The sequence below is a fragment of the Crocuta crocuta genome, unplaced genomic scaffold (genome assembly GCF_008692635.1).
Source record: "Crocuta crocuta isolate KB4526 unplaced genomic scaffold, BGI_CrCroc_1.0 scaffold31, whole genome shotgun sequence".
Classification (NCBI taxonomy): domain Eukaryota; kingdom Metazoa; phylum Chordata; class Mammalia; order Carnivora; family Hyaenidae; genus Crocuta; species Crocuta crocuta.
In genome coordinates this window covers 298,604-325,974 of record NW_027528362.1, presented here as the reverse complement: position 1 = coordinate 325,974, position 27,371 = coordinate 298,604, and the positions used below count along the sequence as shown (strand labels likewise).

General features: G+C 44.0%; 1 protein-coding gene across 1 annotated transcript in view; it reads left to right on the top strand.

The window, feature by feature from the left end:
* DZIP1 (DAZ interacting zinc finger protein 1) overlaps window positions 1-26,733 on the top strand; it is a 49,583-nt gene extending 22,850 nt beyond the window's left edge. Inside the window, exons 7-18 of the mRNA XM_077753861.1 lie at window positions 4,878-5,018; window positions 5,544-5,592; window positions 6,765-6,821; window positions 9,120-9,176; window positions 14,111-14,170; window positions 19,670-19,812; window positions 20,225-20,387; window positions 20,694-20,823; window positions 21,427-21,480; window positions 23,382-23,575; window positions 25,041-25,171; window positions 26,356-26,733. Of these exons, the coding sequence (XP_077609987.1) occupies window positions 4,878-5,018; window positions 5,544-5,592; window positions 6,765-6,821; window positions 9,120-9,176; window positions 14,111-14,170; window positions 19,670-19,812; window positions 20,225-20,387; window positions 20,694-20,823; window positions 21,427-21,480; window positions 23,382-23,575; window positions 25,041-25,171; window positions 26,356-26,544 (1,368 nt within the window). The 3' untranslated portion in view covers window positions 26,545-26,733. The remainder of the gene's footprint in view (window positions 1-4,877; window positions 5,019-5,543; window positions 5,593-6,764; window positions 6,822-9,119; window positions 9,177-14,110; window positions 14,171-19,669; window positions 19,813-20,224; window positions 20,388-20,693; window positions 20,824-21,426; window positions 21,481-23,381; window positions 23,576-25,040; window positions 25,172-26,355) is intronic.
* Window positions 26,734-27,371: the final 638 nt, after the last annotated feature.

The following is a 27,371-nucleotide window of genomic DNA, read 5'->3' as shown; positions in this document are numbered from 1 at the left end:
ACAGAGCACAAGCAGAGGAGGGGCAGAGAGAGAGGGAGACACAGAATCCGAAGCAGGTTCCAGGCTCTGAGCTGTCAGCACAGAACCCAACATGGGGGCTCGAACTAACAAGCCGTGAGATCATGACCTCAGCCGAAGGTGGACGCTTACCTGACTGAGCCCCCGGGCTCCCCAGGTTAGGGGCTTTAAATGTATCTGTCAAGTCTCCTCATATTTGCTGTCTTGTCGGTCAGACGCACAGCTTAGCCTCCAACCCGCCCATGTCTTAGGGTCTGTTCTCACAGCTGTAACAAAATCCCATAGACTGGGTGGCTTTGAACAAGGGTCATTGATTTCTCACGGTTCTGGAGGCTGGGAAGTTGCACAGTCAGGGTGCCGGGCACCTCAGTTCCTGGTGAGAGCCCTGCTGCGGGTGCTGCGTGGCCTCTGTGTCTTCACATGCACGGACAGGAGGAGAGAAAGCTCTCTGGTTTCTCATAAGAGCACTAGTCCCATCATGAGGATCCTACCCTAATTCCTCCAAACCAAGGCACCTCCCAACCAAGGCACCTCCCGAAGGCCCCGCCTCCTCACACCATCACAGCGGGGGATTAGGGCTTTGACACATGAATTTGGTGGAGGGGGGCACACGCATTCAGTTCATAACTCCGCCAGGAGAGAGGGTTTATACAGGGCGTGTAGTCTGGGGGTGCCAACTCGAGGGCCATTTAGAACTCTGCCTGTCACAGCCCTGCTCCGGCCTTGACTTACAAGTCCTCTGACACCATGTAAGTAGGTAGCCCCCTCCCTCACGGTTCCCATCACGCCACAAGTGTAACTCGGATCACTGTTACATGCTAATCACAGTTAGATGCTTTATTCACTTGTCTGCCGTCTCTCCGATCACTAGCCCTGCGAGGGAAGGACTCTGTCTATCTGGTTCTCTGTTGTATTCCCAACGTTGATTAACCTAACGTGCGATTGGCATTCATTAAATATTTGCCGAATGAATGTGGAAGGTTGCTAGTCGGCCAACAAGGGGATCATTCGACCCTGTTACGGATGGAGGATTGCTGATTGGAGGGGTCAGAGGAACAGGGTTGAAAGAGTCATCTGTTGGTATGAGCACAGTATTTGAACCGGGGCCCCCTTAAACTCAAGGCCGTGCTAGTCTACCTCATTGCCCTCATTGCCCTGCTCACCTGCCATGCTTCAGGCACTGAGCCAGCTCGGGAGAATAGGCCGTGACAACTTGGAGCAGTTGCTTTTCTGGGAGAATGTTCTAGCTTCCCTTCAAGATGCTCTAAGGTAGTAGTTCCTAACCAGGACGCACTTCAGCGTGACCGGAGGCTCTCTCCCGAAACACACGTGCCCGGCTCCACTCGCTGAGGTTGCGATGCAGTCTGGGACGGTTTCTGATTTGGATCCATGGTTTGAACCGCTGCTCTTATGACTTGAGGTTCAACTCTTGTCCTTCAGGGCGTCTTACAGCATGCGTACCTGGGGACAGAATTCAGGCTTCCTTACGAATGGGGATGGTGTTTAGTCCTTGCTCCTTTAAAGCCTCCTATGCTCCAGATCATTGTGGGAGTTCCAGAGCCTTCTGGCAGGAAGAGAGTGCAGGTTGCATGTTCGTATGCTTGGCCACCGCGAGTCATGACGGAAAGACCGACAGTCAGTGTTTGGGCGGAGGGAGGAGAGGCCTGCCCTGGCTCTGAGCGAGGGGCCCCAGCCCACGTGTTGGGGTGTGGGGTGTCTCTGCCGCCACTAGGCTACGCTGCTCCGTTGTCTGTTGGTTTTGCTTGTTTCGAAGCTGCTTTTCTCCTTCCTTAATTTCTCTTAAACCCTAACAGAGGGGAGAATTCAATCAGGTTTAGTAATCTCCGCCTGAGACCTAACTATTAATTATTCCACATGATTGCTGCCTGCCGTTCCTACAATGCACATATTGTATTTCTCTGTTTAAGGGAAGTTGTGATTGCCAACTTTTTATTGCTTTACCTAGGTTCCTGGCAGCCTTTTTTTTTTTCTTTTTTTAAATAACATTGGTAGGAGTTCAAAGGGAGTCACAGATAAATGACGGCATGCGCTTCTGACCTGACAGAAGACTGTAGAGCTGGGGAGGTCACGTAACAAGAGGAAAGGAGGACAGAGTGCTGTGTTCTGGTAGGAAAAGAGCATAGTAGTTAGAATGATAGGGGGTCGCTAGAAATGGGCTCAAGGGCCCCGACTTTCTGAATTAATTTCTGGCTCTCCCTTGCTTGGACTCTTCTCTCAGCAGACTCTTTTCTGGGCTTTTTGGGTCCGTTCTCAATTCTGATATCGAAATGTTGCCGTCCCTTAGCCTGTCCTGTGTCCCTATCTTCTGGGGGTCTAGACGGACTCCACATACTGTTGATCGGAGACTTCCACCCAGGCCCCTGGACATTTTCACTGGCTTTTCCTTCCACTTCCCAGCTCAGCGTTTCCCACACTGCTTTGGGGCACTCTCCTCATGGTCTGTAAAAACGTGGGGAAGGCTCTTGACCTTGTTTTCCTGGGGGAGATTGTTGGCATCCAGTAGGACACGAGAGGTTCTTTAGGAAACCTTTTCAACTTGGTTCAACCCAGTGTGTGTGTCGCCTCCTCTGGGCACATAGCGCTTCAGTGGGAAGACCTTGCAGTGTATTGAGAGAGAGCATTAACTTGTTGTTGTTGCTGTTTAAATGTAAGTAGATTTTTTTGAGCAGTTTTAAGTTCACAGCAACACTGAGCAGAAGGTACAGAACGCTCACAAATACCCCCACCCCCTCTGTATGCACAGCCTCCCTGGTTACTGACCTCCTGCGCCAGATGGGTACATTTGTTGGAATTGCTGGGTCTGTGTTAACACATCATTGTTACCTGGGGTCCATAGTTTATGTTATTGCACTTTCTATTTCTATAGATTTTGGCAAGTGTGAAATGACAGGTAGCCACCCCTATAGCATCAGACAGAATGGTTTCACTCTCCTAAAAGATCCTCTGTACCTTGCCTACTCATCCCACCCTCACCCCGATTTTTTTTTTTTTTACTGTCTTCATAGCTTTGCCATTTCTAGAATGTCCAACAGTTGGAATCATATAGGACGTAGCCTTTTCAGATTGGCTTCTTCCACTCACCTACATGCATTTAAGATTCCCCCAAGTGTTTTCATGGCTTATTTTTTTTTCTGCACTGTATAATATTCCATTGTGTGGATGGACCTCAGTGTATTTATCCCTTCACCTACTGAAGGTCATCTTGATTGCTTCCAAGTTTTGGCAGTCTTGAACAAAGCTGCTGTAAACAGATGTGGGCAGGATTATGTGTGCACGTAAATCTTCAGCTCCATTGGGTAAATGCCAAGGAGCTCTACTGCTGGACCGTATGGGAAGAGTGTGTTTAGTTCTGTAAGAACTGCCTGTCTTCCAAAGTGGCTGTGCCAGTTTGCATTCCCACCAACAGCGAATGAGTGTCTGCTGCTCTACATCCTCACCAGCATTTGGTGCTATCAGTGCTTTGGCTTTTGGCCATTCTAATAGATATGTTGCTATTACTTTTTTCTTTTTAAAAAATTTTTGATGTTATTTATTTCTGAGAGAGAGAAACAAAGACAGAGCGCAAGTGGGGGAGGGAGGAGGAGAGAGAGAAGGAGACACAGAATCCTAAATAGGCTCCAGCCTCAGAGCTGTCAGCACAGAGCCCAATATGGGCTCGAACCCACAAACCATGGGATCGTGATCTCACAGGAAGTCGGAGGCTTAACCGACTGAGCCATCCGAGTGCCCCAGTTGCTATTACTTTTTGATTTGGTGCTTTATTTCTTAAGCCCGGGGGGCTGCTTGATTGTTTATAAATACTGTTTATTAATATGTTCCACAACTTAGTCCCTAAATCTGAGAGCACTAACTTTGAACCCATATGTGGAAGTTCCGGTCTGGGCTCTTCCCCCCCAGCTATCTGAGTTTAGGTCACCGACTTTACCTCTTGAGACCCGAGTTTCCCCATCTGTACCGTTGAGTCAAAACACGCATCCGTTAGGATGTGGTGTGGATTCAGCAAGATGTAGTGCCTGGTGAGTGTTTGTTTGAAAAGCCAAGCAAGCTGGGAAATTCTGCTTTAGGTGTTCTTTGTACTTCTCTCAGGAACACTCACCGGCCCTCTTTCTGTGGTCTGCACAGCCTTCTCCATTTCCAGGGTGTAGGCTTGGCATGTCCTTAGCTCCACTGTCCAACGTGTTTTTCCCCTCTGCTTAATGACTAGTGAAACTGCTTTAATAATCGTTCCCTAAATTATTGAAAACAAATTTCTTCCTGAATCTTTTTACATCCACTGTATGATTCCGTTTCCTGAAATGAAATCTCTAAAGATCAATCTGTTTATGAATCTTTGGATCTTTCCATTCTCTGCGTCCCTCCCACAGACCTCCCTCCTCCCGCCTTCCGTTTCTCCACGAATATTTACTGAGAACCTGCCAAGGGCCAGAGATGTACTTGGTCACTGGACATAGGAACCATTAAGGTGGGCTCTCCACCCAGACGCAAGTGGGAACCTGAGGGTTCAGGGCTGCAGTGGGTTGCAACCACTCTGTGTATGGAGCAGCCCTGACCCTTTATCGGTGCTTGTTCCTGCGGTGGTGCACGCCATGTGCTCGGGCGCACACAGCTGTTCACGCTATCAGTGTTGTGTGTCCTGGGTCACGGGCTCCCTGGGAACAGAGATCAAGGCCCCGTACAGCCGAGGCCTTGGTACACGGTGCCCAGAGATGGACCCAGTGGCTTGATGTGCACAGATAACCGAAGGCCAGCAAAGAACTCAGGGTGTGTGCATACAAACTACAGAACGGAGACATTTCACATGCAGTTTGCAGACGGATGCCTTGATTTTTTTTTTCCAGCTCTTGTCACATATAGAGAAACTTCGAACCTCGATGATAAACGATCTAAACACAAGTAATGTTTTCTATAAGAAAAGGATAGAAGAGCTAGGACAGAGACTTCAGGAACAGAACGAACTGATTATCACGCAGAGACAACAGGTATATTTGGCTATATGTTGGCACTGTTTAGCAGCACAATTTATGCAAGAACATTTTGTTTTATTTTAGAGCATTTGTAAGTTAAGATAAAGGAGGTAGGATATTTTCTTCCTTATGGTTGTTTGTAGAAGGAAATCCAATAAAATCATTTTTTCAAGATATTTTAAAAAAAATCTGTAAAGAGCAGGCAAATTTATTCCATTAGAACTTAGAATAAATTCAAAGGTAGAGAATTTCTTTTTTTTTCTCTTTTCTCCTTTTTTTTTTTTTTTTTTTTTTTTACAAATAGTTTATTGTCAAGTTGGTAAGGTAGAGATTATCTTTTTGTGATTACTTTGAGAATCTGCCCAATCCAAATACTACTTCTACAAAACTTTTGCCTTTGTGTCTTTAAAGTCGGTTTGTCCTCTCGCTTTGGGGACTTAACGCAAATGTTAATTTGTTAAATACAGCATCTGTCCACTATGTGGTATGTCCCTGTCTTGTTTCAAACATGAATCATTAGAAAACTGTTTTTCTTTGCAGATTAAAGAGTTTACCAGTAAACCATTAAACAGTGTCAGTGAACCCAAAGGTGAGTGGACCATGATCCCAGTGTTGGAGGCAAGGTAGCACAATACTGTGTGCACCAGTCATCAGAAGAATGTGAGGTCCCAATGGTTGACGGGCACTAAGATGGCATGCCCATGGTGATTATAATTTGAGCGATCTGTTACTGTGATCCAGGAAGTTGAAGAATTTTAAATACCTAGACTATTGTTGAATGGCTGTATGTACTTTCTATCGGAATACTGTTACACACAAAATACATACTTAGTAGCCATACCTCTGGACTGATGTGCCATAAAGTGAAGTTAGGAGTTAAAAAGCACAAAGTCTAGAGACAGGCTGGGCTCAGCACCCATCTCTGGCATTATGCGGCTCTGTGAGAGTCTGCCTCAGTTTCCTCAGCTCTCAAGTTGGGGTATGAGGAGTAACTACCTCATAGGCTTGTTATGATGATTAAAGGGGAGAGCGTATATAAAGTGTACCTGTTAAACACCTGCAGTAGCTGTTGTTAATGACCCTGACCTCAGTTCCTCTAAATTACTGGAGAGGTTTGCTGTGCCATTCTCAGTCATGGCCCTTAGGGGTTAAAGGTTTGTTCTAGCCACAGTTGGGGCACATACAGTCTATTGACCAGCAGGAATAGCCACCCACCCCTGTCTCCTTCAGCAGCAAGTCTAGAAGGGCTGCTGGAGCCAGAAGCACAGGGTCTCCTGATAAAGCTTACCTTCGCCTGGGCTCCTTCCGAATAATCCAAGTTCCTGCTTGTCTCAGGTTATTAAAGGGGTACTTGTCTACTTGGGGAGCCCAGGTTGGGGATTAGTAACAGGTGTGTGAGCTGCATTTCCTCCTTGATTCTGGGGGTATCCAAGGGGTTCATTGACCTACATACTTGGTTCCCTCTTGTTCTGAGATAAAGCTTTGGGAAGGGCTGTTGTTCCGTAGAACTTCTCTTCAAATAGTGAGAGTCCCGGTAGTGAGCAATACCTGTGTAATTACTTAGCATAAATATTTGACTGACAATAATTTTAGGAAAAAAATTTGTAAGGATGTATGTCAAATGCCTTTACTCCATTGGATGGATGAATATTTGTTGGTAAATTTTCCTTTTCCTGAGGGAAAAGATTAGTATAAGGACTGGCAAAGTATGACCCATAGCTTGTGATTTTTGTTATTGATTAATTAATTTTTTTATTTCAGGGAATCCTTTAACCTGGCAAACATTCGAATCTAAGTCAACTGGCCCAGTTGTACCTAGTAAGTTTCTATAATAACCTCAGGGTTCAAAAGATATTTTAAAAGTGCTAAAGCAGTGCATAATTTATTAGAGACTTTCCTTTGAAAACCAGTGTGTTTGGAGATTACATAATAATATATTTTGATTCCTGGCTTTGACCTAATTCTAAAACCCAAGACTGTAAATATCCATGCAATTTTGTGGTGATTTTGGGTAGCCATACCTAACCTATTATTTCTCAGGTCGCCAGATCAAGGAACAACTAAAAATTCTTGGGTGGCTCTAGTTTGTACTTGTGGGTTTATGATATGACTGTGTGTGGTGGCTGCCACATTTTGGCATCACTGAGGTTCAGCGCTATAGGCTTTGACCTGATGTCCTGTGAGTCGCTCACCTGAGGTGGGCTCAGCACATCTGTCTTCTGGAGCCATCAGGACTGGGCTATACCCACAAAAAAATAATCTGAAGAGTTTAGAAATGGACTGATTGTTTTCCTAATAATAGTTGAAATATTCTTTTTATTCTTTTAGTCCATTCAGGAAAGTGTAAGGATGGAGGAAGTAAGGGAACAGGTGATCGTGAGCAAGAGAGGACGTGCGTGTGAATAAGGAGCAGAATAGCAGGGAAGGGGCCAGGCTGAGGCTGGGCGCTGAGTGACGGTACCATTCATATGGGCCCCGGACGGTAGTGATGAGCATGTTTGGGAATTTGGCACAGTTGACTAGAAATTGCTAATGGTTTTAACTGCTCAGTCTTCTCAGATGCTTCTGGAAGCCTCTTGATGTTTACTGCCAGGGAAGGGCAGTTTAGTGCCAAGAGTGAGGTTGTGGAGATAGTAGAAGTTGGGCTTACATCTTATGGAAAAAATGCATTTCGTAGAAGGATGACAAGGTTAAAAGGCATTAAATCGTTATTGTGCATACTGGTACTTGGCGCAATATTGGAACAAGCTTGTGTTCCAATAAAACTTCATTTGCAAAGACAGATGGTGGACCAGTATGTTCCATGGTTTATACTTTTGCAAACCTCGATTTAGATTATGTAAGTTGCAAATGGCTTTGAGGGTCTTGTTTCCAGAATTGCTGGTAATTTACACACAGTTAGGAGTTGAACACTTTGCCCGTGGGCGTTGTAAAGACAAAAATGTATGTCCATGGAGGAAGCTGAGGTTTGTGGCCAGTATTTTTCAGAGTAGGATTAGAATGAAAGATCATCATAATAAGCTAGTGAAAGAGAAAACTAACAGACAATACATAGTCCAGAGAGGAACCTCATGTAATAATTATCAAATATTGGAAGGGAGGCTGTGGAATCTAATTTTCTGAAGATGTTTTAAAAGTAGAGAGCATTTAGTCTTACTTGAATCAGACTTCTCTCTAAAGGCTTTGACTGAGTTAATGCCTTCTCACAATGTGTCCAGCCCAGTGGGATTTTTTCAATTGATTTATTGTACATGAACGTTTTATACCAGCATTATTCACAACAGCCAAAAGGTAGAAACACCCAAATGCCCATCATCTAATGAATAGATATATAAAATGTGGCCTCTCCATACAGTGGAATGTTATTTGGCCATAAAACTACATGCTGATGCTGACATGCTACGTGCAACATAGATAAACTTTGAAAATGTGGTGTTAAGTGAAAGAAGCCATTTACAAAGGACCACAATATTTGAGTCCATTTCTTTTTTCTTTTTTTTTTTAAATGTTTTTATTTATTTCTGAGAGAGACAGCGTGAGTAGGGGAGGGTCAGAGAGAGAGGGAGACACAGAATCTGAAACAGGCTCCAAGCTCTGAGCTAGCTGTCAGCACAGAGCCTGACATGGGGCTTGAACCCACAAACCGTGAGATCATGACCTGAGCCAAAGTCAGACGCTTAACTGACTGAGCCGCCCAGGGGCCCCTATTTGAGTCCATTTCACATGAAATGCCCAGATCGGGCAAATCCCTAGAGACAGAAAGTAGATCAGTGCTTGCCAGGGACCGTGGATAGGAAGAAATGAGGAGTCATGGCTAATGAGTGTTTTGGGTGTATGTGATGAAAATGTTCTAAAATTTGGTAGTGGTTATGGTTGTACAACTCTGACTTCACGAAACACCACTGAATTCTGTATTTTCAAAGGGCAGACTGTATTTCAATAAAGCTGTTACAGAGAAGTGGTTTAGATTAGCTGGTGATTGTCATCCGAAACACTTGTCCCTTATGATCTGTATATATCTTGACTGATGGGAGGAGCACTTGATTATCATCAAGTTGAGATGCCTATGCTTTCGTTATGGGAGACTGTGAGCTTTCTCTCTTTATGCTGTTTCAGTGACTGCCTCAACCCCACAGACTTTGGATGCTAAATCAAGTCTAACAATGGCACATGGTAAGTTTCAGCCAAGTCTGAGCATTTTATGTGCAGTTTCTGCCCTGACTTAGGGAACTTATTAACTAAAAGTGCTTCTGTGCGGGTAATTATGCAAAACAGAAGACATTTTAGCAAATGCAAAACAGTTAATAAAACTACAGCCTGCAGATGTATATTATCGTAAACTGTGAATATACCTACTAAAGTCATAGAGTAAAACCTGTATATGTTGCTGGACTCACAAGCAGATATTTTAAGTTTGAGCAGTACATTGATTATGTGTGATTTTGGGTTGAAAGTAGTAGGTGTCGGGTAAGAAGGTGATTTTCTACTAGGCCAGCCAACCAGCACATGCCACAGGGCATGTGTGACTGTTTTTATAACTTTCAATGTGGCAGCAAGTCACCTTTCTTAAACAAACAGTTGCAGTGATTGGTTGGAAAAATCTAGAAAAGACATGTAATGAAAACCAAAGGGTTCAGTAGGCACTGCTGGAGGAAATCACTGCCAGGAATCAGTTCTTGGACCAGGGCACAAGGATGATAATTGTTAATTACATGATCCAATAGATAGAGTGACTTTTTGTGGCCATGTTTTATTTTTATACTATTAAAGTGCTTACAGTTTTTGCATGTTTATAGTACATTGTTTTCCTGTGGTATTTCCTGTATATTAACTGAATTTAAAATGGGAGGGGGATCAACTTTTTTCTGTCTTATCTACAAATGCTTCTGGAATGTAAATGATTACTTCATTCCATTTTAGTTAGACTTAAATCCACGGTCAAGCAAGTCAGACTTTGTGTCTTCAGAAATGTTGTGGTTCATATTATCATGGCCTTTTTGCTCACTGATGAACTCATGAAGTGTTCATTACCTCTTACTTTTTTTCCGAAGGTCATTTCAGGTGGATCAATACCCTTGAGTGTATGTGTTCACACCATGTGATGCGTAAACCCCCTCCTTGGGTGTTATTATTTACAAGTGCTTATAGAACATGCAGGGTTTCTCTCTCTGGGCCAATAAGAGAGATAAAATGTATGTTGCATCTATGTAAATTTGCTTTGATATTGAACAGACTAGGAAATTTCCCTTGGCAGCTGCTCTCTATTCATATTCTTGATCTTGGGTCTAAAATCTCTGTCTTGCCTTCTCTTTTGGGGTTGACTTTTATAATGCATTGCTGACTGCTTCTCTGTACTTCCACAGAGTGCTATAGTTTCTTTTTCTGTCTTTTGCTACCTTGATATCATTGGCCTTTTGCGTGACAGTGTCTGAGGTCTACATTTTCTTTGTTTTATATTTTTGGCACCCAATAAAGGAGTCCTATAGTAAGTATGTTTAGCTGTCTGGAGTTAATTCAAGAGTCCTGACAAATCCATCAGTTTCAAAGCACTGTGTTCCTTACGGACTTTGCCCTGATTGGAGCTGGGCTGCCTGAACCAGCCATGCCCCCTTGTTGGCATCTGCTGGGATTAAAATGCTAGTTTTAAATGCCAGCCAGCCCTGGCATGAGGCCTGAAGTCTTTGGATTGGGATCTGAGCTGATTTGTGAGCATCTCAATGGGCAGGAGCAAGGAGGAGGCTAGTACGGGGACCCACTGACCTGCCCCCCACCCCCAGCCATGGCAGTGTCCCTAACCGTGGGGGCGGGGGAGGGGTCAGGGAGAGTTAGTCTGTATTGCATAACATTATTTAGCCCGATTACCTCTCAGTCTTTCCTTTTGTTCCATCTCAGAGCTTGATGAGGTTCTTCGCATTGAGAAATGTCGTGGTGACTCACTGTCTTGGGTTGGAGATTTGTAGGTGGGAGGTTATTGGGTGGTGCTCTTAGACAGACCCGTGTGAGAGGGTGTGGGTGGAAGGGGATGCTGAACCCGGATACAGCTGCACCGGCAGATCTCACCGGGAGCTTTAGAGCTGGGATGGGCACTTCAGAATTTCCCTGGATCCAGCAGTCAGTTACAAGATGTGGGTTGTCCCAGAGAGGAGGCAAAGGTGGAGGTCACTCCTTTCAGCCAAGACAAAGCAAAAAGCAGAAGCAAAAGGTAGCGGGAACACACTAGTTGTGAATTAATGGTGTGGATGAATTATTTGGCTGAGCGTAGAGAGTGCAGAAGAGATTTGAGGGAAGTAAGGTTGGTTGAGGCTGTTCATGGCAAGCACCGTGTGCCGTTCTTGTGACATTATGTAGCTTCTGAATGTTCTTGAGCCTGCGTGTGGCCAGACTTGGAGGGCTGGGCTTGGGGATGCTTAGCCTGACCAGAGTGTAGTCAAATAATCAGAGCTGGAGAGATCAGCTGGGGGTCGAGTAGTGGTCTACAGGAGATTCTTCACCTAGGAATTGGGGTCGAGGTTTTGAAACAAGAGCGAGCAGACATACCAGCCATTCCAGGGAACTGGCGGAAAGGTGCAGGTGCAGATGATTCAGGGAGGGGTGAGGGGAGGGTTAAGAGCATGATGAGCTCATGGAGACCATGCCATTTAGAGAACCCTGGAAGACAGATACAGCCGTTGCCAGTAGGAAGACACTATGGCTTCGTGGCCAAGAGTCTGGACTTTGAAGGGAAGCAGTCTGGATTCATAGTTGACTGAGGAAGCCATAGGTTTGGGTTTCCTTGCCTGACAAATGGGGAGAGTAGTAATGGCTACTTCGGTGGGCTGTGGTGAGGACCAGATGAAGCGGGACCTTTGGAACAGGAGCCGCTGAGCAAGCCCTGGCCAAACATTCGCTCCTGGGGTGCGGCTGACAAGCGCCAGAGGGCTGGATAGAGATCTGGGAGTTTATCTTCTGGAGGTTATGGTGGGAGACTGACATGAGGATTTTTCTGGAAGCCTCTGGAGAGTTCAGAAGAGAGAGACTTCAGTCTTCCAGTATATCAGCTCTCACCCTGAAGCTCTCAAACCAGGACAGGAACTGGGTCATTTGGAGGCTGGACCTGTGGCTTATAAGGCATAAGAAAGATAGGCTCTTCTCTCTGCAACTGGACATCATCTGCGAATTTAGGGAGCAGGGGCCTGGTGGACTTCACTTCCTTTATTTTAGGAGCCTGGCTTCCCTCCCTAAGAACCCTGTCCTCTGCCCCACAGCAGCAAAGGTCACAGTTTTAAAGATTTATCCTAACTCCAGAGAAGTAAGTCCTTAGTCTCTGTAATATAATGATAATAAATATGCATATGATGGTTTGGAGAGATTTTAGGGAGCTTTTCCTTATAACTTTATTTTTGTCATTTTCATAAAGTATAATAAAATATAAACCATGTGACTTTAAAAATTGACACTAGCTATCCTCCTAAAATCCCTATTTTCAGCAGCTCAAACTAGTAAATAGTCTATATAACTTTTAAGTTTTTAAAATATTTTATTGAGGTCTAATTGATCTATAACATGGATCAGGTGTACAACATCACGATTTGATATTTGTATATATTGTGAAATGATCACCACAGGGTCTTTTCCATCATCACACATAATTACAGGGCTTTTTTTTTTTATTTATACGGCTTTAAAAACTGCTGCTGAATAACAAATTCAAAAGCACATTTCTGTTGTTCAGCAGGCGTGGTCCATGGATGGAATTAAATGCTTCTTTGTGTGATCATGTTCATGTTTCAGAATTAAAGTAGACTACTATTTACTAATAGGCTGTGTTCCAAAAGTTCATTGGAAGGTAGTTAAAGATGCATTTCCCCCAGTCAAGGTTAGATAGATTGACTAGGCTGCTGAATAAGCTATAAGAGCCTGTTTATAGTATAATATATACGTATGTATTTGTGCATACCTCTATGTGTGTGCATATATTTATCGATGCCTAAAACAGAGTACCAGAAATGCCCTTCATTAAATTAAACCTAGAACCTCAGAGTAGGGGGTATTAAGTCTAAAAGAATATGCGCAAAGCACGTAGATCTGTGCCCGACAAGCTGGTGGGCGCTCAGTAATTGTTGGCCATTACTACCTTCAAGGTCACCCACTCTGGGTTCGGGTGGTGGAATGAAAGGGCCTCCGCCTTGTGGGTGCAGGTGGAGAGCTCCCTGGAGAGGCGCCCTGCGTTAGTCTCCAAGCTGAAGACCGTGAACACCCACTTCCTAAGCTTGACCTCCGGTTGAATTTTACCCCGTGTCTGAAGCCTGAGTGCCTGGCGCCCCACCCTGACCTTCCCCAGGAAGGAACTTTCCCTCTGGTGACGGGATGGCATTTGGCTTTCTCCGTGCCACCTGTGGGTTTCCTAGTGCACAGTCACGTTTCCCGGGGAAGTCACCCGGAGGCCTCGTCACCCCGGGGCCCTGTTCTGGGGTGGGATCGGGAACACCACCGTCCCGTGCAGTCTGCCCGCAGCCTTGCCCTGGCGTCTTCCCAGGGAGCCACCGGGGTCTGGGGACACAGAAGTGTGTAAGGACAGGGTCGTAGTCCTGCTGCTGACCCTCAGGCCACCGGTCCTCCACCATCCTGCTCCTCCCACTCGAAGGCCCCGGGGCTAGTGAGAAGTGGGAATCCCAGGGCCTCGGGCATGTTCAAATATTTTCAAATATTTTTATTTTTTGGGAATTGAAATAGTTTCATGAATTTTCTCTCTAGCGACCCGATCGCAACACTTGACAAGGAACGTATTTTGGGGGGATAAGTGAAGAAGACCTTTTGGAGTCGTGTCTTGGGCCTTAAAAGAATCACATCAGGCACGAGGTTGCCGAGTGAGAAACTGGGTGTAATTATTTGAAAGTACAATTTCCTGAGGGAGGACTTAATGGAAAAGATGTGGGAAGAGAAGATACCACGAAAAAGTGACCAGCTTTAACTGACCGCCTCCGTAGATTTTCCCCAGCGAACCCTGCTGTCTGGGGCATGACAAAACTACTGTGGGAACTGTGTGGCTCTCAAAGTTGTCTGAAAGGAAACTAATTTTACTCTGCTGTTGTCCTGTCTATGCTGTTCTTATTTTTCCCCATCAATAGAGCAGGCGTTCCCGTCGCACGTACTGGAACCCATAGAAGAGCTTTCAGAGGAAGAAAAAGGTAACGAAGGGCTCCATTAGGGTTCCGACCCACACAGAGTCTGCTTAGAGGCTAAAGCACAAGCCTTGAGACTCCAACCCGGTGGTTTTTTGTCACACCTTACCAAAATTAGGAAAGACATTTAGGTTTACAGATTACGTTTTCAGTACCTGTAGTATTTGCTCATCTTATTCCTTAAACATACTGTTGTATTTTCCTTCCCCTGCTTAGCATCCGAATAAGACATTTTTGGGCCAGCTGTGTGCCCAAAGGTAACAACAATATCTGTCGCACAGTAGGTATTCCTCGCACCCTGGATCTGGGAGGTGAGGGGGTGCAGTGCCCGTTTCAAAATTATTTTAATAGCAAGAAAATCCTAACGTTTAAGCTCTCAACGTAGACTATTTAGGCTCAGAATAAGATCGGTGTGGTGAAATTTGGGAGCTGTTCAAGGTTCGGGGAGACAGTTGAAGTGATTGTTGCTGATTTGGCAGTTCTCAGAATCACTTTGTGTCAATTAATTTTGAAGTTTATGAAAAATGTTCCATGTTATTAGGGGTATCTTCTAATGTCAGACTTGTAGATCCTAAAACCATTGTATCTGAATCTGTTTATTGTCATTTTCTCCTTAATAATGATAACGCTTGACCATTTATCACCTCTTCAGGAGAAAGCAAATTGTTAATATCTATATGGATTCTGGTCTTAACATTTGTGTTAGAAAGAGAATTAAATTTTTTTTATTAAAATTTCTTTTTAATCTTTATTTTTGAGAGAGAGAGAGAGAGAGGGAGAAAGAAAGACAAAACACAAGTGGGGGAGGGGCAGAGAGAGAGGGAGGCACAGAATCCGAAGCAGGCTTTAGGCTGTGAGCTGTCAGAGCCCCATGTAGGGCTTGAACTCCCGAAACATGAGATCATAACCTGAGCTGAAGTTGGAGGCTTTACCGACGGAGCCACCCAGCCGCCCTGAGAATTAAAATTATATATTCCAATTTGTAAATTCTTAGTAGTTGTTATAGCTTCTGTTGTGTTCCCTGGACAACTTTTTCCAAATTATTTGGAAACTGAGAAGTGACTAAATCAGGCACTGATTTAAAATCTACACAACGTGTATTTTCAATTTGCCTTCAAGTAACATGCTTTCTCCCTCCTCTGTGTCATTTCCTGATGTGTGGGACACAAAATATCTTCCTCTCTGCAGAAGCTATGCAATGCATCAGGAGGTTCATAGAAAGGGTCCAAAATTTTGAAACTGGAGCCTCAAATCATGTGGTTCACACGCATGTAAAAAATGAGTCCGCTAGGCTCCGAGAGGGGTCCTGCTTTGTCCACCATCACTCGGGGCCCCACTTCCACCCCCTGCATCGTTCTGCCTCTGCCTCTGCTGTTCATTCAGAATTCTTCCACCCAGACCATGTAGGGTGTGAGTTTGGGATCGCTGGCAGCAAACACCATCATTGGTTGTTGCCAGATGCGGAGAACCAGCCTGGGGACGAAAATCCTTGCCACCCTCCACTGTGTTCAGACACAGCTCTAGTGGGACATAGGAGACGGCTGGGGACCACCAGAGAGCCCTGAGTCCCAAGCGCACTGTTGCAGAGGCCAGTGACCCAGTGAGTCCCTCCAATGCCTCCGTGGAGCCAGCGTGCTGGCAGCAGATTAATTGCCACCAATAAACTCGTCAGCTATGCTAACACTTTGCAGATGATGTCTGCACAGCTAAATTTTGGCAGTGGTTTGTTTGCAGAGCGCTGCGGCTGTTACCAAGAAGTAATGCATGCTTGACGATGTCTGCATCCGTGCTTATTTGACAGCCCCGGAGAGGCATATTTGATCTTGCTGTTGTATAGGACATTAGGATGTGAAGGCCAGGAGGGCTCTTAGAGGCCGTTTTATTCTTCAGAAACTTGAAACACGGGGATCGGGAGCTTGCTGCAAGCTGCGGGCTTCGTTAGTGATGAGGCCGGAACAAAGTCCGCGCTTTCTGCTTTCCATGGTTTAATGCAAGGAACGAAGCATCCCCTGGGAGCAGTCTCTTTACATCTCTGTTTTTAGTGTCTTCAGGTGAAAAATGAGAAAATTAGTTACTAGTTGATGAAGGCCCTTCCAACTCAGAAGTTCTGTTTTGGTTTTTGTCTTTTGCTGTTTGCACTGCAATTATTTGCTCACCATGAATGGTGTGTCCTAAGTCTGATTTAACTGATCATTTGTGCAGGCTGTTATCCACTGGCCACCTGCCTGGGTATGCTTTATATTGTTTTAAAAAAAATTTTTTAATGTTTATTTCTGAGAGAGAGAGGAGGGGAGAGGAGCAGAGAGAGAGGAAGACACAGAATCTAAAGCAGGATCCAGGCTCTAAGCTGTCAGCACAGACCCCGACACGGGGCTTGAACTCACAAATGGCAAGATCATGACCTGAGGCTAAGTTAACCAACTGAGCCACCCAGACACCCCATGCCTTAAACTTTTTAATGAGAGGAAATGCTGATCTCTAGAAAGTTTCATCTTACTGATCTTGTGAGCAAGATGTGCTTTAATTAAAATCTTCAGCTGTGATTGGCTTTCAGGTGATTAATTTCGCCTTTACATGAAAACATTTTTTCTCTTGTTCATTCTGTATTCTTTCTCTTGCTTCCTTCGGCCAGCCCCAGCCTTCTAAGAATCCTTCCTACCAAGTTTTCTAATTGTTCATAAATGAATCCAAAGCAAGCATTAACATATAAAGTGAATTTGAGGACAGAGGGAAATGTTTTATCTGCAGTCATTTTGGGAAACTCAGTCATCAGAATGAACTTGTCATCAGGGGTGAGAGTGAACTCAGACCAATCAGCAAACAAATTCAGTTCACTTGACCCCAGTCCTGGAGCAGACAGAGCCTGAGCCTCACTGGCTGTGCTTCTGTGAAGTTCCTTTTAGGCCCTGGAGACTCACCTTTGTGCAAACAGGGCAGGAGGTGTGTCTATTTCAGTGGTACCTTCATGACTCCCAGGCCATCTCTTGGTACCTCTTCTCATTTTAGCCTTAGACAGTTGTACACTTGATGGCCAACTAGCAGCCAAAGCCAGCACACGGCCATAGCTGCAGCTAAGCCCTCTGGATTTTGATGTATTAGCCATCAACATCCTTCCTAGGACAGAAGTGCTTTTTTTCTTTTATGTTTATTTTTGAGAGGAAGAGAAAGAGAGAGAGTGGGAGTGGGGGAGGGCAGAGAGAGAGAGGCACAGTATCTGAAGCAGGCTCCAGGCTCCGAGCTGTCAGCACAGAGCCCAACATGGGGCTTGAACTCACGGACCAGACTGTGAGATTATGGCTTGAGCTGAAGTCTAACGTTTAACTGACTGAGCCACCCAGGAGTCCCAGACGTGCTTTAAGGTGGCTCCAGAATACTGGAAAACATTGGTGGGAAAACAGCATAAACTGCTGAGAATATAAAATTCGAGATGACTTCTGGCTTTTATTAACATATAATCTTACACAATTTCATAGTTTTAGTTTAGCAAGCCGCAGTCCCAAGGGATAGAAAAGCACTGTCACGCAGGGCCTTTCCTTCTATATAATGTACACATCATCATTTGACTAATTTTGTCCTCAGCAAAACTGACTATTAATGAACAGAAATATTCCTTACCTGCTGGAATTACACTGAGGTTTAGAGAACATCTGAATCACAGGGCATTTTGTTGAGACTCTTCATCAATCCAAGTGCCGTGGGTTCCTAAGCCCCCCATGGACTGAGGTGGGTGAGGGAAGAATGGGTGTCTTTGGGGGCCCTGCAGCCCCAGACTCACTAGGTGCTGGCATCTGGTGCCAACCCTTGTTGGGTGAAACACCCCTGTTTGGAGAATAGACTCTAAAATGATAGCGCTGTTGTCGTGTTCTCTCAGATCTGGCTTGGGGACATTCACTGAGGGTCTGAACAGCCCCATATGGGGCCTCTTACACCAAACTCCCAGCTCCTTTGATGTAGGACTCAGTTCTTCAGGGTCATGTAGTCATGCTCTGTCTCCAAACGCTCTTGAACTAGACATTTCTCACTCGGGGAATAAAAGAGGAACAGGGAAGGAAAAGCTAGAATATGGCCTGTTGTTTTTGCTTTGCTTTTAATTAGAAAAGACTCTTTTAAACAGAATAAATATACTTTTCCCAAGACTTGTATTAACCTCTTTTTCATTTTGGTAAATATTTTGGGAGGGATTATAATTTTCATACTTTGAAACTTGGTATAAACTTCTACCAAATTCACTAAGTAAAAACTTAAATTATTTAATGGGAATTGGGCTTCTTCGTAAAAGGATACATAAATTCTAGCTGAATTTAAGACAGATGAATTCTTCAGAAAGTCACAAAATAACTTTAGGATAAACCATTGAACTTCTAAAAAATTTATTTTTTCTACTGTGCTTCCATAGAGACATTTCTCTTGCATTATTGATCTCATTATAATTCAGTTAAGTGGTGAGGAAAGTCTTTAAAGACACTGAAGGTTTTTTTAATGTTTATTTTGAGAGTGCGCACGAGCGAGTGAGCATTAGCGGGGGAGGGGCAGAGAAACAGAGAGAATCCCAGGTAAGCTCTGCACTATCAGTACAGAACTAGACATGGGGTCTGAACCTACGAACTGTAAGACCATGACCGGAGCTGAAATCAAGAGCCAGACGCTTAAGCGATTGAGTTACTCAGGCGTCCCTACAGACACTGAGGGTTTTGTTTTTTTTTTCCAATTTTTTAAATGTTTGTTTATTTTTGAGGGACAGAGACAGAGCATGAGTGGCAGACGGGGAGAGAGAGGGAGACACAGAACTCATAGCAGGCTCCAGCACAGAGCCCAACGCAGGGCTCGAACCCATGAACTGTGAGATCATGACCTGAGCCGAAGTCGGACATGTAACCGACTGAGCCATGCAGGCGCCCCAAGACACTGAAGTTTTAAAGCAAACTTAAGATAATCTTGTTTTAAAAGCTGTGACACTTCAGCATTATATATTGTGTTTGAATGACCCAACTACCCAAAAGCTTTAACACATTACAGAATGCTTGCTTGCTGTTTAAGAGTGTTTTGCCATTTTCTGCTTTGAAATTTTACATATTTGTTTCTTTTCTTTTTTCTTTTCTTTCTTTTTTAAATTTAAGTCCAAGTTCGTTAAGATACAGTGTAGTATGGGTTTCAGGAGTAGAATCTAGTGATTCATCACACACATACAACACCCAGTGCTCATCCCAAGTGCCCTCCTTACCGTCCATCACCCATCTAGCCCATCCCCCCCCAACACCCTGCTAGGAACCCTCAGTTTGTTCTCTGTTTTTAAGAGTCTCTTATGGTTTGCCTCCCTCTCTGTCTTTATCTTATTTTTTCCTTCCCTTCCCCTACGCTCAATCTGTTTTGTTTCTTAAATTCCACATGTGAGTGAAATCATATGAGACTCGTTTTTCTCTGACAGACTTATTTCGCTTAGCATAATACACTCTAGTTCAGGAATATTTGTTTAATTTTTTAACATACTTGTAAACCTTATTTCAGGAAGGGAGAATGAACAGAAATTCAATAATAACAAGATACATTTAAGGAAAGCTTTGAAGAGTAACCCCTCCCTCAATAAGGAAATAAGAAACGTGTTGGAGCAGAGTTTGCTGGAAAAACTAGAAACCTTGGGGATTCATGCGGTAAGCTCATTTCAGGAACATCTGTTGGTGGTACTTTATCCTGTTTTCTCAATGGGAAAGGATCAGAGAAGAGAAGGCATGTCTGTTCTGTCTGTGTGGATTCATTCTGTCCTGATGGCCCACCTTACATTGTTGGTCAGACACACACACACACACACACCCCTCTGTGCATTCGGTCCTGGCACTCACTACCTAGCACTGCTAGCCAGTCACGTAGAGTCATACACACATCCCCTGTCCCACCCCACTGGGAGTGCCTTTCAAGGCCAAGATAGTGTGTTGTTGTATGTCAGGGCACCCGCTTACCTCACACGCAGCCATAAGGACCAAAGGTTGGCATAGTTTATGCTGACAAACGTTCATGAAATGAAGAACACTCCAGGATAATTAGGTTGACGTTTCATTTCTTCAGGATATACGTGGCATCCCAAGTGATCACTTCAGCAGGGTGCTAAGAACCGTGGAATCAGCAAGACATGAGCGAGAAAGACAAATACCCAACATTCAGCAAATTCGAGAATTCCTTGAACATGAGGTCAGCTGTAAAATAGAGGAGAGAACCTTACTGTCCTCAGGTACGCCTGTTACTCACGGCTATTGCATTTCTGCATGTAGGAGCGAAATCCAATCACCTTTCATAATTTTAAATGGCTCACAAACTCTGGAACGTGATTGGCAAGTCTAATACCATTTGAACCACTATATGTTGGGTCTTAGATTTTATTTTGACATTAAAAATTGCCTGTGGTGCGGACTCTAGACCCAAGAGACAAGCTTGCTGGTTTCAACTGCCAGTGTAGACAGACTTCTGGTATTTCCTTCTGCTTTTCACTTGCTGTCATCCAGGCAATGGAGACTTATGAATGATACTCCTATTCCAGATAAGTATGGTGTTCCTCAAGTGGACACCCTTTCAACTGGAGAAATACCCAAGGCAGTACAACTTCCTCCCAGAAGCAGACAACTGATTAGACAAAAACCTGTTTTCACTGATAGGACATCTGTTCCAAAGTGAGTATTTTTAACCCTGAAATCTGTGGCTAGTTTGTCCTAGCCAGCGTGGGCTGCCGTAACAAAATGCCACAGACCAGGTGCCTTAAACGACAGAAATACGTTTTCTCGCAGTTCCGGAGAATGGAAGTCTGAAACCAGCATGCAGAGCGGTCAGGCTCTGGTGGCAGCTTGCTTCCCGGCTTGCCGACAGCCACTGCCTTCCTCACTGTGTCCTCACAGGGCAGGCAGAGAGAGGACCGGTTCCTCTTCCTCTGTGTAAAAGGCCACCAATCCCTTTATGGGGGCCCCACCCTCGTGACCTCAAATAAATCTAATGACCTCCCAAAGGTCCTATCCTCAGAGAGCATCACGCTGGGGGTTAGAGCTTCAACATGCAGATTTTAGGGGGACACACATTCAACCCACAACAGAGGGGTTGTTTGAGCCAGTGAGAGCCACCCCTCCAGTTTCCCACCAGCCCGGCATGGGCACTGGCCCTCGCGTTGCTGCTCATCCTCTTTAACATACGTCCAAAGCAAGAATCACCAATTCCATAGAAATTTGTATTAAATTACATTATTCCCTCATGCTGTTTAGAAATAGTTTTTGGTTGTTTTTTAGAATCAAGAAAAATATCACAGAAGATCATTTTCCTAGAAAGCCTTCAGCGATTACGTGAGTACTTGAGAGCGGGGGGGGGGCAGTCATTTAAAAAATTCTTTTCACTGAACATCCCTTTTGTTGTAAACTAGTATGTGCACTGTGATTAACTAAAGCCCTAATGATTAAACATCATCATTAATTTTGTTACTCCTTTGTGACATGTGTGTGTTTATCAGATTTTATGGAAGTCAGTAGCACTTATCAGATCTGGACTTCCACTAAGAAGTGGGACCACCCTGAATAATTTCCATTATTCCTCTCAGTGTCCAGTAGTTTTCAGTAAGCACAAAGGATTAAATGGGTGACAGCAACTTTTAATGGCTGGATTCTTGGTAGCACAGTCAGATGATATTGTAGTGTTCTCGCTCCTTGTGGCGCTCAGTAGTGGCCCTAGACCTTACTATCCTGGGCCCTCTTGGGATACCAAGAATCCTAGCTGAGCAACTCATAAACTTTGTGCCACTGAATCAGCCGTTTACCTGTTTAAGCCTGTTTTCTTATCTGTTCAGTGGGATGATGCTGCCTTTCTCACAGGATAGTTCTACTACAATTTAATATCTGAAAAGGGCTTGCCTCAGTGCTTGGCCGTTAACGGGGGCTTAATCAATTATAGGTATATTTTTGTTTTTTACTTAATAATGTTTTTCAGTTTTGCTGTTTTGCTTATAACTTATATATAAGTGAATATAATTTCAATATAAATTTGAGCATTTATATAAATCAAATTTTATCATAACTGAAATTCATCAGTGACTTTTTCTGTAGGTATTAATACTGTAAATATCTCTTCTTGAGGCATTGTGTATCTATAGTAGAGATAATATGAAGTATATATATATATAAACTATATATAGTTAATATATAGCTATAAACTATATTATAAACCACTATAAACTATAATTTATTTACATGTAGTTTATATGTAATTTTTATATATTACAGTATAAATATATAAGCATATATACTGTCNTTTATATATATTAGAGACAGCATAAATATAGTAGAGGCCATAAAAATGATTTACCCTTCAAAAGCACTTTTCATGTCCATAATCTCATAGGAAGAGCCTTATACATGGGATATAGTATAACAACATTGTCTGGAATTTAAACACTCAAAGAATATTCTTTTTTGAGAGAGACTAGGGGAGGGGCAGAGGGAGAGAGGGAATCCTTTTTTTTTCAATGTTTATTTATTTATTTTGGGAGAGGGCAAGTGCAGGGGAGGGGCAGAGAGAGAGGGGGACAGAAAGAATCCCTAACAGACTCCATGCAGTCAACGCAGATCCCGACTTGGGGCTCAAGCTCATGAACCTGTGAGATCATGACGTGAGCTGAAATCAAGAGTTAGACACTTAACCGAATGAACCACCCAGGCACCCCAGGAGAGAGAGAATCTTACACAGATTCCACACTCAGCATGGAGTCCCACGTGGGGCTCGATCCCATAACCCTGGGATCACTACCTGAGCAGAAATCAAGAATCAGACACTTAACTGACTGAGCCACCCAGGTGCCCCCTAAGCGCTCAAAGAATACTCTTAAATGAACAATCACTACTCTGAACTTCTCACTTTAAAATGGGATGCTACAGGGGCACCTGGGTGGCTCAGTTGGTTAAGCGTCCGGCTTCGGCTCAGGGCATGATCTCACAGTTCGTGGGTTCGAGCCCCGCATCGGGCTCTGTGCTGACACCTAGCTCAGAGCCTGGAGCCTGGCTTCGGATTCTGTGTGTGTCTCTCTCTCTCTCTCTCTGACCCTCCCCTGCTCACACTCCCTCTCTCAAAACTAAATAAAACATTAAAAAAAAATTTTTTTTATTAAAAAAAATAAAATGGGTTGCTATATTAAAAGGAGTATCACTGTAAATCCTGAAATGTGAAAATGGTGCCGTTGGGGTTTTCATTTGTTTAGGACCCCGCCCTTCAGTTCAGAGGAAGAGTTTGACGGTGAGGACCTTATCCAGGCCTGCGTATCCCCAGACTTACTTTTCGTGCAGTCATCCAAAAGCAACAAGAGTAGCTTTGGAAAGAACACTGTCAAAAGTGACACTGACTGGACCGAGGGAAGTGAAATCGAGGACTCCGATATCTCTCCCAAGCCCACAGGTGAGCTGTTGTCCTTGAAAATCCTTTACGAAATGTTGTTTCGCACAGTGGTTCCCAAGTAGGGGCACGAAGCACTGGGAGTCTGAGCTGGGAAGGTGCTCAAGGAGAGAATGGGGCTAATCCAGAGCTCCTGCTGCCTCAGGAAGATGGACAGGGCATAGCAACTAACTGACGTGCAAGGGGAAGGCGAGGAAGGAGTTGGGGGTGTCTCAGTGTATCAGTTTCCTAGGGCTTTTGGAACAAAGTACCACACGCCTTTGGCTTAAAACAGAAATTTATTGTCTCCGTTCCAGAAGCTGGAAGGCCAGAATCAAGGATGGCAAGATCGGTTCTTTGTGAGGGTCACGAGGGAAAGATCTGGTGTGAGCCTCTGTCCCTGGCTTGTAGATGGCCATCTGGTCCCTGTGTTTTATCACATCATGTTCGTCTGTCTTTGTGTCTGAATTTCCCATTTTTTATCAGGACATAGTCATTTTGCATGACACCCCACCCCCATGACCACACTTTAATTTGATTACCCCTTTAAAGGCCTTACCTCGAAATCAGATCACATTCTGAAATACTGGGGGGTGAGGATATCAACATATGCATACGGAGGGCTGTAACTCAAGCCATACACGGGGTGCCCGTAGGAGTGGCTTGTTCTCATAGACCGTGCTGCCTTTGGAGATGGGGCCGTTCTAGAAGAACAGAAGAGCCACATGCAGGACTGCTGATAATTTGAAGAGAAGTGGGGCATAAGGGCCATTTCTTAAAAAAGAAATTCTGTTTAATGCAGCTTCAGCATTATCCATTTTAAACATATCAGAGACAATTAAGTTATCATATTGTATACAATTTATATATGTTCATATAATTATGTAAAATATAGTTAACTTCAAAATTATATTGTTTTTGGAAATATCCACATGAATATTACACTTACACAGACCACCTCACTGAAATGAATGTTTCTGACCACAACTTGAACAAGACCATCCTTCTTTGATTTAAAATGAACATTGTATTGCTTCTAGTCTAGGGGACCGTGATCTTTTTAAAAGGAATTATCATAAGAGCATTTATGTAACTTTTTTTTTTAATATTTTTATTTATTTCTAGGAGAGAGAGAGAGAGAAAGCGTGAGCAGGGGAGGGTCAGAGAGAGAGGGAGTCACAGACTCTGAAACAGGCTCCAGGCTCTGAGCTGGCAGTCAGCACAGAGCCCGACGCGGGGCTCGAACCCACGAACCGCGAGATCATGACCTAAGCGAAAGTCGGACGCTTAACCGACTAAGCCACCCAGGCGCCCCAATGTAACTTTTTTCAACCCCCAAAATATAGCAATTGATTTTTAATTTAATAAATATGATTACTTGCAAAGCTTAGATTCTTTCAAAGTCACCTGTAAAGTTATTTTGGAACTAAACACAGATACATAGATGATATGTTTTTTTAACTGTACCTATTTCCTGTTGGTCACATAGGAACCTCCATTAAAACGCTAACTGAAAAAGTTGAAAAGACAGTTTCAAATCACGGAAATGTGAATAAGCCATTTGGTGGGATTAACGTTGCTGAGGCGTTTATCAAGAAAGAACTGAAAGAAGAACTGAAGGTGAAATCACTTTTGCTTGCTAGACATGCATAGAGAAATTCATCTTTTAATGAATACGCTATAATAATTGTGTTTCTTTTTGTAGTGAACTATTAAACAAATCTAGTTATTTAGTATAGCCAGAGGTTGAGACTTTTACCTTACCTTGTTTGCCATATTGCATTTCTTTCCATTCTGTAGAGAATCAAAGATACTGCAATGCCAACTGGTAATAAGGCACCACATGCTTATCAAGTCTTATAGGTTTTCAGAGGTTTGGCTTGACACGTGCGGGGATAAGATGGTTTGTGCACAGAAACGTGGGACCGACTAGAACCTGGGGCCTCAGATCCAAGTCCATGGCCCAACCTGACAGTAAAACAGGGACTTGTTGAGGTCTGGCCCCACCTGGGAGCTGGAGTTGGTGGAGAAACGCATCCAAGAGACGAGGGAGGAGCCCGAGCTCTTCTCCCTGAATGGAGGAGAGGTGCTGACACATGCCCAGTGGTCCCAACCCCAGGACGCCGGAAGTGGGTCTGTGGATGGAGAGCGCCGTTGTCTTTCTGGGCGCTGCTCATCTGTGGAGCCTGGATCTTCCAGTGGGTCTTCCAAGTCACTGGCTGCTTAGATCGAACTCTTCTCCTGCCCATCTACGGACCCAGAGCATTTTGTCAAACTACTTTTATTAGTGTTATTTGTGTTGTACAAGCCCAAAGTGACAAAAAGTCATCACTCAAGCAAGTGAAAGCTAATGTGTCTTCGTAGAAATGTGTGCTCCTTCAGTTGGGGCCTTTTCTGCAGAGCCCGTGTGTGATGTCTCCTACAGTTCAATGTCACAGTATCACAGAGGTTAAGAGCCCCGGACCCTACCTAGTTCCTACCTGGGAAGCACCCTTACTTTACTACTGCAGTGTAGTGTTTCTGGGATTTTCAAAACTCATGGTTGGTAGAGTGGGTAAGACACATACATTTCCATGGCAAACAAAAAACAAAAACACAACAAAAGAGGTGATTCCGTCTGCTTTCAAAACATAGCTTTCCAAGTTCCTTTCATTGCCTTCCAGAAATGACCGGATGGGCGATCCTCCGAGATTCCCCAAATTCAGATCATTCTGTGCCAGCAGCTCAGTCTAGCCCACAGAGCCAAGGGGCACTAACGTGTGCCGCGTCTTTACGAAACGTTCACTACTCTCCATTTCTTTTAGTGCGCAGATGTGGAGGATGATGACTGGGACATATCATCCTTAGAGGAAGAAAAATCTTTGGGGAAAAATACTGGGAAAGAACAGAAGGAACCTCTACCTTTGAAGAATGAGCCAAATTCTACTCAAGTGCCAAATGCCTGGGCCGCATCTAATCTCCAGGGGCCAAAGGGAAAAGGTTTGCCGCTTTAGTGTCTTGTAGGAACTCGGTCCATTTTCCAATTATTTGTCTTCCCTCCTTATAAATATCTAATTAAGCTTTGTTAATGTATCATACAAATATCTTGATGCTTTATATTATTTTAAAAGACTAAACGTGCACAGTTTCTGATCTGTATATATTTATTTGATTTGGACCTAATCTTCGGATTTCAATTTTATGACTTTAATTTTTTTTTTTTAAATGTTTTGTTTATTTCTAGACGAGAGAGAGAGACAGCGTGAGCAGGGGAGGGTCAGAGAGAGAGGGAGTCACAGACCGAAACAGCCTCCAGGCTCTGAGCTGGCAGTCAGCACAGAGCCCGACGCGGGGCTCGAACCCACGAACCGCGAGATCATGACCTAAGCGAAAGTCGGACGCTTAACCGACTAAGCCACCCAGGCGCCCCTTATGACTTTAATTTTAATGTTATTTCTGAGAACGCCCATACGAATATTCACGCTTCATGCAGACGCCTCTCAGAAATTAGAATTTCTGACCACACACCTGAGTGGGGCCATTCTGCGGGCAGTCTTTCTGTCTTAATCTGTGCCCATATCAAAGGTTTTTCTTTATTTTCTTTGAAGAAAGATTTCTCTTGCAACATCGTAGCCAGTGGGATGAATTACAAATGAAACCCCGAGTTGACATTGTTCTGGGACGAGACCTAGCGTCTGGCTAAGTCCAGGAACTTAAGTCTCAATAGGTGTTTAATTTTTAGAATTACAAAATGTAATCTATATTATTTTAATCAAAGAAATTCTTGCACATGGTGAGAGCCACGGGGCACAGAAGGGCTTCTCTGTGCCCCCCTCGCCTC